This window comes from Equus caballus, chromosome 25, assembly GCF_041296265.1.
Source record: "Equus caballus isolate H_3958 breed thoroughbred chromosome 25, TB-T2T, whole genome shotgun sequence".
In the NCBI taxonomy this organism is placed as follows: domain Eukaryota; kingdom Metazoa; phylum Chordata; class Mammalia; order Perissodactyla; family Equidae; genus Equus; species Equus caballus.
Genome location: NC_091708.1, coordinates 24,036,388 through 24,049,878, shown reverse-complemented (window position 1 = coordinate 24,049,878; position 13,491 = coordinate 24,036,388). Strand labels below are relative to the sequence as shown.

The following is a 13,491-nucleotide window of genomic DNA, read 5'->3' as shown; positions in this document are numbered from 1 at the left end:
GCACAGACCTGTGCACTGCTCATCAAGCCATGCTGTGGAGGCATCCCACATAGAAGAACTAAAGTGATCTACAACTAGGATATACAACGATGTACTGGGGCTTTGGGGAGAAAAAAATAAAAAGAGGAGGATTGGCAACAGATGTTAGCTCAGGGCCAATCTTTAAAAAAAAAAGAAACGGGACCAGCCTGGTGGCATAGTGGTTAAGTTGGCATGTTCCACTTCAGCAGCACACAGTTCACGGGTTTGGATCCCGGGTGTGGACCTACACACTGCTTGTCAAGCCATGCTGTTGTGGTGTACTACATACAAAATAGAGGAAGATGGGCACAGACATTAGCTCAGGGTCAATCTTCCTCAAGCAAAAAGAGGAAGACTGGCAACAGATGTTAGCTCAGGGCCAATCTTCCTCACACACATACACACACACACACACACGCACACACACAAAATAGAAACAATTTTCAAATAAAAAATGCTTATCTAAATAACAATTGAAATTAAGAAAAAAAATTTAAAGTACACTACAAACGACTTACAGATTTAGGAGATAATTAACTATGCTATTCTAATAAATTTGAAATCTCAATGAAAGGGTTTTTTCCTAAAGAAACAAAAAAGCTAAATTATTTTCAATCTTAAAAAGATCATTTAAGGCCCATTCAGGTAAACTTAAGACATAAATGTTGGCAAGTTACTCCATAAATTTATTTGTACTAGCATACAAGATACAATTTGATTTTCATTCTGGCTTTTCCTTGAGAGATACTTAGTTGTCATGTCTGATGAAAATATAATCTTCTTAGGGGAAGCAACAACAAATTATATTACTCTTAGAATGTCTCCAAACCCTCAGAATCTGCAGTAAGTTGAGGAATAGAGCATTCTATTTTAATGCTCTCACCGTAGTCCTTTTATGCTAAATAGAATGCCCTACAGTTATTTCAATATTTAAATAGTTCCTGGTTTTATCAAAACAGAGGTGGAAATGTGCTGTGTTGGTAGTTTTCATGTGTTTTCTTCAAAAGAAAACAATGTCTATCTAGTTTCTAATATATGCCATGGGAGCAATTTATCCTTTAATCCTCTCAACTCTTATTTTACTGATGAGAAAACTGAAGTTTAGCCAAGAACACAAACAGGATTGGAACTTTGTCTTTTCTACATAAGAAGTAAATAAAGGCAAAGATAATTCTATTGAACACGGATTTATGAATTTCAGTATTTAAAGAGTATGGGGTTTTTAAAGAAATATCAGTTTATAACCTACCCCCCCAAACCCCCCCAAAAAGTGAGACAAGAGCATCAGGACTTAAATTAGATTATTAGCTAGAATGTATTTTAAAATAATATTCTGAAATACTCACCAAGATCTCATTTATTGGCAAATAATGCTGAAACACTTGAAATGTAGTCTTTATCTTCTTTATTTTGGCTCGCTAATGAGGTCTATGTTAGTTTAGGATTTCATCTTTTATTTCATAGAAAGTGGGGATATTTATGAATATGATTATGTGAACATAACAAGGGTAATAAATATTATACCTTTTATGACATTTTCTAGAAGCTCAGGGCCCTTATTTTATAACGTATCATCAGTGATTTATATGGTAGGAATTTTGTCCAATTAATGACTTTCTATTTTGGACAAAAGCCAGCTTTGCCTTTACTATTGCACATGACAACTTCCTCTTTTGAAAATGCTTCCTGTTTGCAGACAGACAAATGGAATTTTCCCATCTAGTTACTTTTTTAAATTTTACCTGCAAATGGGTATAGGAGTAGGTACTACTCCAGGGTTGCATTCTTGGAAGATGTGGTTACACAGCAAAGCCTCAGCAGCTGGCCGGCAGAACGGGCTCACTGTGTTCAGTTCATTCCAGGCGCTGTGGACCAGTAGCTCTTGAGCCTCCTCAGGGTCTGCGTAGGAGTTGTTGAAGAAAACAAGAGCATCTTTTGCCAGGACAGCATTACACACCTCCCCTCTGTACTGGGCGCAGTAGCCTTTGTTATCTTTCTGTGGTTTACTGAAAGAGGCAGTGAACAAGTTCCCATCACACGCTATTTCTTAGCATTCAGTCCGCTATTTTTTTTTTTGTTGTTGGTTTCCACATCTGCATCACAGAAATAGGAGAAGATTGTATTAGCAAATTGGTGGAAATGTTCATCTGAATATTGTCTTCATTTCCAGCTATAATCATATCACCTCCAGTTACTCCAGAGGGCTCTTAGGAAAACCAAATGTGATAATGGATGTGGAAAGCTTTGGGAACTATCAAGGATTGAATAGATTTAAGTATTTTTATTATTTACATTAAAAATAGAATTTGACTACTCTTAGTTAAGCTGCCTCATACGCTTCTTACAAATAAGCTGATTTAAGCAAATAAATACATCTAAAAAACGTATTCATCATGATGATTAACAAATGATTAAGCATAATAATTGCTCTGATCCAAGAAGCTTGCAGCTTATGATAGTTAAATATCTGAATTTTGTGGAACATATCCATCTTTGCAACACCTTCCACACTCAGATCTCTCACTCACGCATCTTCCCAGCATTCCATTAAAGAATAAAAAGAAAGCCACGTATCGGGGAGAAAGCACAGGATATGGATCTCAGAGGAGCTAAGCAACATCTTTAGCTTTTCTGTTTTCTTATCACATCTTGGGGAAAGTCGTCTGGTCCCTCAGAGCCCCAGTGTCCTAATCTGTAGAGTGATGTAAGTAATTATTCTGGACTCAGATTATTGTGTGTTAATGGGTAATATTATTGGGTAATAATATTAATGGGCATGTTAATACATGCAAAAAACTAAATCCTATAGTGCTAGCACAAAAATAAGATTAAAAGCTTATCTGCTATAACAGCTGAAGAGGACAATAAGGAGAATGGAAAATGCTGCTAGTACTCTCTTCACATATCCACTGCCCCCTTAATGGAATGCCGGGAATTATAATAATAACTCCTATACTCACCTGACAAATAGTTATTGAACACTTATCATGTGTAGGCACTGTAATGGTCTCAACGTACTCTTATGCCTTCCGTCACATTTATATTGTAACAATGAAACAAACCTCTTAACTTATATTCTCATTTAGATTTGTACAACCGTTGGAATTTAGCATTTATTGTCTTCATATAAAGGATCTTAAGGTAAGAAAACTAAACCAATTGGAATTTGTGGGAAATTTTTAAATTAAGGGACCCCATTTGAATTTGAAAAATTGATTCTTTAAGTAGAAACCATCATTGACTAGTCTTTAAAGCAAATCTATTAAATGTGATACAACTCATTCAGGTAAAACAATGAACTTTCGAGAAATACTATATTTTAAAATAATGTTCTGTAATATAGAATCCTCCTGTAATTCATACTAGCCTTTTACTAATTAGCCAACGTGAGTTTTATTGCATTACTTGTAGTTTGTTGAGGATTTTTAAAATGAAGGCCTTGAATAAGAAAACACACACACACAAAAACCTCCATGAAAACTTGGGCCAGGTAAGGTTGAGAAAATACCCAGAGAAATATCACATGACCCCAGCTCTTAGGGAACCTGGTCGATGATAGCACTAAGAAAGTTCAAGAAAAGAAAGGATTCTGGGCTTTAAGAAACAATAATAATACCTAATAGCTAGAAATAGCTCAAACTGGTTTACAAAATGGTCTCACATATTAATATCTTGGTAAAAAGGGAAGATGAGTAAGAGCAAGTATAATTCCGTTCACTTAATACAAAAAACTGTATCATGTCAGAGTTAAATACTTCCCCCACCGTCTCTGAGCTGAGAATCGCTCATCCAGGTTCTGCTGTCATGTGTTAACTACTGAATGACTCTGTTCTTTATTTTCCTGTGAGTATTTTTTAATTACACAGGCTAAAAACAGTTTTTGAGAAAACATTATAAACTAAGAAATAGTACACAAAAGAAAAATTAATGCAAGCTTCAGAGATAAGGATTATTAACAATTAGTTAATAATCTCTCTCTCTGGATTTATGCTGATTCTCTTAATAAAAGCCCTAGAAAAATCTCTGGGACAACCTCTTGGGACAACCTCAGCTGACTTAACAGTATTGAGTCCTCATTTATTTTTGAGTGTTAGGGACATGATGCAAAAGAAAAAAATAAAAAACAAAAGTATAAAAGCAGAATAGATTTTGAATTGAAATTAGAGTTTAGTTGTAATTTTGGTTTTTCTTTCTACCAGCTTAAAGATAACTAGCCTATGAAAACCCTTTGCATGTTGAGCAAAACCATACAAATACGAAGTATAGGGTTCTTGTTAATTTTCTACATCTCTGATGTGTTCCTGGGAGAATTAAAAACTTAGTTTGGGTAGTATATCTATGCTAGGATGGCTCCACAAAGTAAGGGATATACAGGACCAAATATATACATATATTATTTATATATACATAGAGAGAGAGAGGGACTGCCTAGTCACAGTTTCAGAGTTTAAACAACTTCCTTTTCCTTTTTCTCTCCTCTTTTGTAGACCTAATAAACCTCAAATTTTAGGCAGTTAATCAAATTTTAGAGGCAAGATGTGGAGGCAAATTGGGCCATTTTGTCCCTCACTTGAAAAAATTTTTAAAGGAGTTTACAACAAAAACAGGCAAACAAGATGAAGGCAAAGAATTTCTATTGGTGTCTTCTGCTGTCTTCTGCAAGTAATGAGACCCCTCTCTATCCAAGAGGAGCTGTGTTTCTCTGCATGCAGTTCTTGGGGCTGCCGGTGGAGCAACACCAGAAGCAGCTGGTCCTGTTGCTCATGGGAACAGTGGGGAAGAGGTCACGAGGATCCGTTCACAGAATGCTGGTTATTTTGGAACGATCCGCCGGACTATCTCCAAAAATGCTAGTTAATATTGCACATGGAGCCAGGCCCTCTCTCGCCTCCTGACAAGCTAAAACTGACTGACCTCCCTTTTTGCAGTTTCTCTTTTTAGAAGCAACAATGGCTATTTGATCTGAAATCCTCTTTTGAACTTCTTTTCTAACAGACACCTCTCCTTGGTCAAATGGAATATTTAAAGGATTCTCAGTACAGCTTTTACTCTTAGTTCTCTCTGCTTTCACATGTATGAATCACATTCAATAGAACATTTTAAAATGTGTTCTTGCAGTTTCTATGAGAGAGACCTCTACTCCCTTTGGACACATACTACTTTGTCCAAGGACACGTGCAGATGACCAGCTGTGGCTTGCTCGGGTTAACACAACCCTACTACTCCAGTGGAAACTCCACACCTTATTTTCCTGCTCTCCCCAGGAGGGGCCCATCTCATAGCTCTACCTCTCCTCTGGTGTAGGCAAATCTTTCCTTATTTAGCAACAGCCTGGTCTCCAGTCCTACTTTCCCAGCAAACGTGATGACGAGGGTTCTACGCCACTTCCGGTCTCCAAAGTAAGCTGGAATTATCTGTATTCTTTCACGCCTATGTCTGTATATGATTCATTTTCTAAGGTGGGGTCCACAAATACAACCTTGCCTGTTGTCAAATTTCGGCAGCTCAAATTTGGCCTGCTGCCTGTTTTTATAGAGCCTGTGAGCTGAGAATGGTGTTTACAGTTTTAAATGGTTGAAAAAAATCAAAAGAAGTGAAAAAATATGAAATTTAAATTTTAGTGGCCATAAGTAAAGTTTTATTGGAACAGAGCCATGTTCATCCATTTCCGAATTGTCTGTGATTGCTTTCACGCTGCAACAGCAGACGTGAGCAGTTGCAACAGAGACCGTGTGGCCCACAAAGAGAAATATATTTAATATCTGACCCTTTAAAGAAAAAGTGTGGCAACCCTTGCTCTAAAACACAGGTCAAATGTCATTTTTCTGAAATGCCATACCCAATGTGCTCAAGAAGAAGGACACAGCCTCCTCTGAAAAATATCTCTTCTGTTTCTCTGGCTAAAATTAATATCTATTTATTATGTAAAATAAAGAGTGGTATAAAGAAAAAAATTTTTAAATTAAAAAAGCTTGAAAATTAATTATAGTAGCCAAATAAACACTTTATGTACTTGCACATATATCAGTTATAATCAGTATGTACCTAATTATAATATATACAGTATACTATGTAATATGTACATAGTATATATACCATATAAGTATAATTAGAATTATCCTGTACATACATTTTTGCATCCGGTATTTTTACTTAGTGTGATATTATAAACATTTGCCAATGCCATTAATTACTTTTCAAAAACATGGTTTTTAATCACATCAGTTTCCCTTATTGGTAGATATTGACATTGCTCATATGTTTCACTGATAAACATAAAGTTGTTTTTAATTCTCTTATTATCTCATTAGAATAGTTCATTAAAAGTAGATTTATTCAACCAATAGGTACAAACATTTTAAGGTTCTTAACAAAAATTGCCAAATGCTGTCTAGAAAGGTTATAAGAGTTTTCTCTCTACCAGTAGAGTTTAGAGAGTGCTTGTGTTATCACAGCTGAAAAATGGTATATAATTTGTCTTCATAATTCTTCTTCAGTTAATATTTATTTGACTACTAATGAGTTTTAAAATTTTCATTTGCATTACTTGCATGTGAATGATCTATTTCTGTCCTTGAGCACTTGAGATTTGTACATGCGTCCATTATTATATTGCCTTGTAATTAATCTTTATGGGCATGTGTGTATCCCCTAGTAAGATGTAAATTCCTTGAGGACAAGGCATATGTACGATTTGTGTTGTTGCTATGCTTTCTAATATATGCCAGGAACAGACTGAGTGGCTTAAAAATGCATGGGGAGGACAGGTGTGCTGACCGGTGTGAATGAAGATGACATCTCTTCTGTTGGTGGCCTGCATGGGATTTTCCTTTGACCACGTTATGTTGTATAACCCTTCAGTAGACGTTTGGTTTTACCCTGAAGTCCTTACGAGTCAGGTCTCTGTCTTTAGAACTGTGATAGTCTCAACACCTATTTATCAGGTGAATGAATGTATCAAAGCTATATGAATTGGGACAAAATTGAGAACAAACCAGATATTTTTATGCAATGAATTACTTCATTCCACGGAATTAGAATCAATGGCTGGGGTTCCAGGTCCTGCTGAGTTACTGTGCTACCTGGGTTAGTGGGGTACTTATGAATCTGTGTTCTTAAGTCTGTCTGCCTGAGCTGAGATTGAGGCTTCACAGTTTGCTAGCTATGTGGTCTGGGCAAATCTTGGTGCATCAGACTCCTTAGATAAAGAAACAGGGATGATAGTTCTTGCCCCATAAAGTTGCTGAAATGTTAATGTGAGAAAAGCGGTAATCATAAATGTACCACCAAATTTAGCTGCTATTATCATTATTATTATTATTTATTAATCATTCTGAATCTCAGTTTCATCATTTGTAAAATTAGATAAAAATAGTGATTGTACTTCACAGGGATTTTATGAAAGTCGACATTATGCAAATAGAACACTGTAAGTTGCAGAATGTTGTATTACAAGGTGACACTTCCTTATCTACAGGATAAAGTTATGATGGAGAATTTGGGAGTCAGTACTTGCTTCATTTTCCATGCCTATCATTTACTAGCTTGTGTAATTTACTAGCTAGTATAAGTAACTTGAACTCTCCAGTTCAAAGAAACTCTCTTAGTTTCTTTTCTGTACAATAAGGATAATAACAGTACCTATTTCATAGGGTTGTCCTGAGGTTAATTTAAATAATGCAAGTAAAGCAGTGCCTGATACATAGTAAGTATTCAAAGATGTTACCTATCTTCATCTTCATCATCATTGCGTAAGAGTATTAAAAGGATTAGAAATGAAAAAGTTTCTGGAATATTATAGTGCTCAGTAAATAGTAGACATTCAATAAATGGCATGTTAAACAGAACAAAACATTGGTATAGTAACAATATCTTACCTCCATTCTATTAACAGGAAAGGAAGTTCCCACAGGAAATCAAATTAAAGGGGAAAAGAAAGAAATGTTAGTCTATTTTTATCTCATGATTTGCAAGAGATAGTTTTGATACCTCTAATCTCTAAGTTTCTGGAAAGTTCTCTGCTTCTGCTAGGAGGCCAGGTACTGCATTAACAGGCAGATTTGGAGAAAGAGATTAAGATAATACTGAGTATCCCCAGCAATTGAATTCTTCTTTTCAAGTTGAGGCAACCGTGACATCATCATCAGCCCAAACTGTGTCAAAGCTCCGAATTTCCCTCTGTAAGCCACCCAGGGACTTTGCATCAAGAAAGCAAGGTGTGGAGGTTAAGCTGGAAAAGGTGGGAGAGGAGGGGTGGAGGAGAGGTTAGAGGGCTGTTATTCCCACAGATCCACTGGCTTCATGGATGTGTGACCTGTGTAGCCACACAGGGAACTGTGCTCAGAAGAGCCCTGTGCCTAGTTTAATGCTCTTCTGTCACCATCTTGAAACAAGGACCCTGCATTTTCATTTTGCACTAGGTACCATAAATTATACCAATAGAGGTGAAAGCTCAGGGCACTGAGGGGACTGCCCCTCTCCTCAGGTGAGTTATGGGGCTCCTGGCCTGAATAGCTCCAACTCACACTCTGCCTAGGCATGAGGGCTCTTAGGAGCATGTAATGGGACCAGCGTTTCTGAATGATTCCATCTCTTTTTGTATAGGAAGTCTAAAACTTCACACTCTTTACCAAGCACTTTGTGGTTTACTTCCTCCTGTCCTCCCCAACCCCATTATAAAAGTAAGAAGTAGAACATATGCTTTGTCTAAAACGAATTTCCTTATTAGAATTTCTGCTAGTATCAAGGTCTAACTCCTTTTGAAGGTTTTATGTCCATCTGGGTGTTATTCTTTTGGTATTTTTAAGAGTTCTAAAATAAATTCCTCAGAGAAGTCAGTCTTCTTGAAAAACATCATAAACTCAGAGTTTTATTTCTAATCATTCCCTTTTACATTTGGGGGGTTGGTGAGTATGAGGTCTTGGTAACCTTGAGTGTGTGACTTTTTTGTCTTTATGGACTTTTTATTCAATGAGCCTGAAGATGAGGCACAGAAACCAATCTACACGAGGCACCTACAGGACCCAAACCTCATGACAATTCTGCCACTGTGCAGATAGAACAGATGGAAGGAGACGTCAGGAAATTCTTCCAGAGAAAATGGTATATAATTTGGAGGGGTGAAGGCAGATTCTAATTGAAGCTGAGCAGGGAATCCTGTTGAAACATGAGGAGGCCAAAGTCATGTATATGAAAAAACCCTCAATTTAAGATGTAAAAGGAGGATTCAATAGCGTGGAGATGAGCCAATGTCTAAAAGAATCCAGCCATAGTACTTGGGAGGAGATAATAAGCTTAGACAGGCTTCTATTTCAAAGACAAGTAAGCAAAGAAAAATGAAGCTAATTGAAGGGTGCTTGGTTGTCTCAAGAATATTAAGAGAATCAAAGGATGCCCTCATTACCAGATTTCTACTAGTCATATTTTCTTTTTGGGGGAAAGTGGGGAGCAGGGAAGGGGTCCAAAACCCTTGCAATTATAAACAAGTGCTTTTATCTCAAAACTAGATTTTTAAAAATTCCAGAAATTTCCAACAGTCATCAATATTTGTAGTATCTTTAAAACTATCTGGAAAAGTGAGTAAAGCTTTGGCTCTCTTCTAAAACATACAGCTACTCTATTATAAGAAAGCTGCCTGTGCCACAACTAGAAGGACCCACAACTAAGATATACAACTATGTACGGAGGGATTTGGGGAGATAAAGCAGGAAAAAAAAAAAGATTGGCAACAGTTGTTAGCTCAGGTGCCAATCTTTAAAAAAAAAAAAAAGAAAAGAAAGAAAAAAAGAAAGCTGCCTGATTGTAAAAAGAAGGCTTACCTCTTAGGTCTAACTGCAGAACAGCTGGTAGCAATTTAGTGTGGCTACTGGCTGTTACTCATTTATTCTGTTCCCTTTTATTAAAAGCAAAAACAAACACCTTTAATCAATTTAAAACCAGATAAAGCCGCCATGAAACACCAGGGATGGTTTCTATTTTGTTGATAAGATTGTGGCTGAAGCACTGAGTGGTAAAGGGGGTATGTGCTCCTGCTGTGTCACATGTCTCCTAATTAGGGAGGACATTGGGGGGACAGAGAGTGTGGCTGACACGAGGGAGAGAGTGTGAAACATGGTAGTACATTCAATCAGCTATATGGATTTAAAAATATAATTCAAGGTTCTATGTACTTTCTGTAACAGCGTGAAATATCAACTCCTTTAAAATATAGAAAGTAAAACTATGTGCTACATTTGGGGGTGGGGGACTTCAATACCACCACATCAGATTTCTCCCTACTGCTCATTTTTGGTTAGGCTACACATATTCATTTGAATTTTAAATTTAGTGACCAGAAGCCCCAGACCCTGAGGTCAGTTCAAAGAAGGGACATTGCAGATGGCATGAATCTTGGTAGAATGGGGAGTGACTTATGTTAGAGGAGGGATGTGGCCACAGGCTCATTTGTCTTGAGACTGAATAAGCATAGACAGAACTTTGGACCTCACACTCTCATGAAGGACCTATTAATACCATGGGAAATGGGAAATGCAAACACTTATTTTCCTCTACTGAATCCCTGTGTCTATTTTTTTCTTAGCTTTATTGAGGTATAATTGGCGTATAACATGGTGTAAATTTAAGGTATACAATGTGTCCATTTATACACTTATATATTGCAAAATGATTCCCACCATAGCGTTAGCTAACACCTCCGTCACATCACATAATTACGTTTTTTAGTGAGAACATTTAAGATCTACTGTCTTAGTAACTTTCAAATATATAATACAGTATTATTAACTATATCACCATACTGTACATTAGATTCCCAGAACTAATTCATTTTATAACTGTAAGTTTGTAGCCTTTGATCAACATCTTCCCATTTCCCCCACTCTCAGACCCTGTTAACCATCACTGCACTCTGTTTCTATGAGTTAGACTGTTTTAGATTCCACGTATAAGTGATATGATATGGTATTCGTCTTTGCTGTTGGAAATGTCAAGATTTCCTTCTTTTTTATGGCTGAATAATATTCCCTTGCATATATATACACCACATCTTCTTTCTCCATTTGTCCACTGACAGACACTTAGGTTGTTTCCATATCTTGGCTATTGTGAATAATGATGCAATGGACATGAGAGCGCAGATATCTCTTTGATATCCTGTTTTCATTTTCTTAGCTATAAACCCAGAAGTGAGATGGTTGGCTCATATGGTAGTTCTATTTTTAATTTCTTGAGGAATCTCTATACTATTTTCCATAGTGGTTGAACCGATTTACATTCCCGTCAATAGTGGTCAAGGGATCCCTTTTCTCCACATCCTTGCCAACACCTGTTAGCTCTTGTCTTTTTGATGATAGTCTTTCTAACAGGTGGAGGTGAGAGCTCATTGTGGTGTTTACTTGTATTTCCCTGATGATTAGTGATGTAGAGCACCTTTTTCATGTACGTGTTGGCCATCTGTAGACATTGGAAAAATGTCTATTCAGATCCTCTGTCCATTTTTAAATCAGATTATTTGTTTTTTGCTATTGAGTTGTATGAGTTCTTTATATATTTTGGATGTTAACCCTAAATCAGATATACGATTTGAAAATATTTTCTCCCATTCCATAGGTTGCATTTTCATTTTGTTGATGGTTTCCTTTGTGAGGCAGAAGCTTTTTAGTTTGATGTAGTTCCACTTGTTTAGTTTGCTTTTGTTGCTTGTGCTTTTGGCGTCATATCCAAAAAGTCATCGCCGAGACTGATGTCATAAGCTTGCTACCTACATTTTCTTCTGGGAGTTTTATTGTTTCAGGTCTTATGTTGAAGTCTTTAATCCATTTCAAGTTAATTTTTGTGAGTGGTGTAAAATAGGGGTCCAATTTCATTCTTCTGCATGTAGTTATCCAGTTTTCCCAACACCATTTGTTAAAGAGACTGTCCTTTTGCTATTGTATATTCTTGCCTCCTTTGTCATAAATTGACCATATATGCATGGGTTTATTCCTGGGTTCTCTGTTCTGTTCTCTTGATCTATGTGTTTGTTTTTATGCCACTTCCATACCGGTTTAACCATTATAGCTTTGTAATATAGTTCAAAATCAGGAAGTATGATGCCTCCAGCTTTGTTCTTCTTTCTCAGGATTACTTTGGCTACTTGGGGTCCTTTGTGGTTCCATATAATTTTACAATTGTTTGCTATATTTCTGTGAAAAGTGCCATTGGAATTTTGATAGAGATTGCATTGAATCTGTAGATTGCTTTGGGTAGTATGGACATTTTAACAATGTTAATTCTTCTGATCTATGAACATGGGATGTCTTTCCATTTCTTTGTTTCTACTTAAACATCTTTCATCAAAGTCTTGGAGTTTTCAGTATATAGCTCTTTCACCTCCTTGGTTAAATTTACTCCTAAGTATTTTGTTTTTGATGCCATTGTGAATGGAATGGTTTTCTTTATTTCATTTTCAGATGTTTTGTTGTTAGTGAATGGAAACACAACTGTTTTCTGTATGTTGATTTTGTATGCTGCAACTTTATTGAATTTGTTGCTTAGTTCTAATAGTTTTTTGTTGGAGTCTTTAGGATTTTCTATATATAAGTTCATATCATCTGCAAACAAAGACAATTTTACTTCATCCTTTCCGATTTAGCTGCCTTCTATTTCTTTTTATTGCCTGATTGGTCTGGTTGGGACTTCTAGTACTATGTTGAATAGAAGTGGTGAGAGCAGGTACCCTTGTCTTGTTCCTGATCTTAGAGGAAAAGCTTCCAACCTTTCATTATTGAGTATGATGTTGGTTGTGGGTTTGTCATATATGGCCCATATTGTGTTGAGGTATGTTCCTTCTATAGCCAATTTGTTGAGTGTTTTTTATCATGAAAAGATATTGTATTTTGTCAAATGCTTTTTCCACATCTATTGAGAGGATCATAAGATTTTTATCTTTCATTCTATTAATGTGGTATTTCACATTTATTGATTTGTGTATGTTGAACCATCCTTGCATCCAAGCGATAAATCCCACTTAATCATGGTGTATGCTTCTTTTAATGTACTGCTGAATTCAGATTTGTATTATTTTGTTGAGAAATTTTGCAACTACATTCATCAGGCATAGTGGTCTGTAGTTTTCTTTTCTTACAGTGTCCTTATCTGGCTTTGGTATCAGGGTAATCCTGGCCTAGTAAATTTGTCTTGGAGTTTTCCTTCTTGTTCAATGTTTTGGAAGGGTTTGAGAAGGATTGGTGTTAATTCTTCTTTAAATGTTTGGTAGAATTAATACCTGTCTATTTTGATGGCCTCTGGCTCTTCCAGGACTATGCTCATTACAGGGATCATGGGCAGGTCTCTGGTGTCTTACTGGTCTCTGCCACACGGCTGAGGATTCTGAAGACAAAAAGAAGGCATCTTGCCAACTATCTGGCATCCTGGCGAGTTTAAATTGCAACTTGAGCCTTTCAAGTTTGTGACTGGAGGGGAAATGCAACT

The 13,491-nt window shown here is 36.5% G+C and overlaps 1 protein-coding gene across 3 annotated transcripts in view; it reads right to left on the bottom strand.

The window, feature by feature from the left end:
- MUSK (muscle associated receptor tyrosine kinase) overlaps positions 1–13,491 on the bottom strand; it is a 97,611-nt gene that overhangs the window by 26,406 nt on the left and 57,714 nt on the right. For 2 of the 3 annotated variants that reach the window (XM_070251311.1, XM_070251312.1), the window contains exons 8-9: positions 7,899–7,905; positions 1,764–2,027 (exon numbers count right to left, since the gene is read on the bottom strand). In XM_070251311.1, the coding sequence (XP_070107412.1) occupies positions 1,764–2,027; positions 7,899–7,905 (271 nt within the window). The remainder of the gene's footprint in view (positions 1–1,763; positions 2,028–7,898; positions 7,906–13,491) is intronic. The other variant, XM_070251313.1, reaches the window with a different exon arrangement.